The sequence below is a fragment of the Buceros rhinoceros genome, unplaced genomic scaffold, assembly GCF_000710305.1.
Source record: "Buceros rhinoceros silvestris isolate BGI_N320 unplaced genomic scaffold, ASM71030v1 scaffold4267, whole genome shotgun sequence".
NCBI lineage: Eukaryota > Metazoa > Chordata > Aves > Bucerotiformes > Bucerotidae > Buceros > Buceros rhinoceros.
In genome coordinates, this window is record NW_010423783.1 from 8,621 (window position 1) to 9,324 (window position 704).

General features: G+C 39.2%; 1 protein-coding gene across 1 annotated transcript in view; it reads left to right on the plus strand.

Annotated features, from left to right (window-relative positions):
- Positions 1 to 418, plus strand: part of PRKRIR (protein-kinase, interferon-inducible double stranded RNA dependent inhibitor, repressor of (P58 repressor)) — a gene marked incomplete at its 5' end in the record, with an annotated part of 4,902 nt that extends 4,484 nt beyond the window's left edge. Inside the window, one exon of the mRNA XM_010140522.1 lies at positions 1 to 418. This exon is cut by the window's left edge and continues 4 nt beyond it. Coding sequence (XP_010138824.1) covers positions 1 to 387 — 387 coding nt within the window.
- Between the last annotated feature and the right edge of the window lie 286 nt (positions 419 to 704).

Genomic DNA, 704 nt, shown 5'->3' on the forward strand with positions numbered 1-704 from the left:
TCTGCTGAGCTTCATTGCTGGAGAATCAAATGGAAGCACAGAGGAAAAGATATTGAACTTCCAGCTACTATTTATGAAGCTCTTCACTTGCCAGACATAAAGTTTTTCCCTAATGTTTACGTGTTGCTTAAAGTCTTGAGCATCCTCCCCGTGATGAAGGTGGAGAATGAAAAATACGAGATAGGACGAAAGCGCTTAAAGGCATATCTGAAAAACACCTTGACAGAGCAAAGGTCAAGCAACCTGGCTCTGCTAAACATCAACTTTGATATAAAACACGACTTGGATTTAATGGTGGACACCTACATTAAACTCTATCCAGAAAAAGTGGAATTTCAGGAAGATTTTATTCCCTCAAACAACTCTGAAGTAAAAGAAGATGCTTAATTTTTTTTAAGCTCTAACCAATCTGTTGAAACAGATTTTGTTTTTTTAGCCAAGTTTCAACACTGAGGAAAAAAACCTGTGAAACCTTAAAAAAAAAAAAAAAATTGTATTTCCACATTTTAGATCTCGGACTGCAGAATCTGTGGTCAGTGACCCAAATCCTTCTGCATTAAATGTGTTTCGCGAACAAAACCAAGCCTGAATATCAGCTCGTGCTCTCAGCCAAGGTGCTCTCTGCGTATGGGCGACTTGATGAGGGGCTCGTCTTCTTGGAAAAAGGACGTGCTGATTGTAGATTCAATGGGGCTGTTACATGT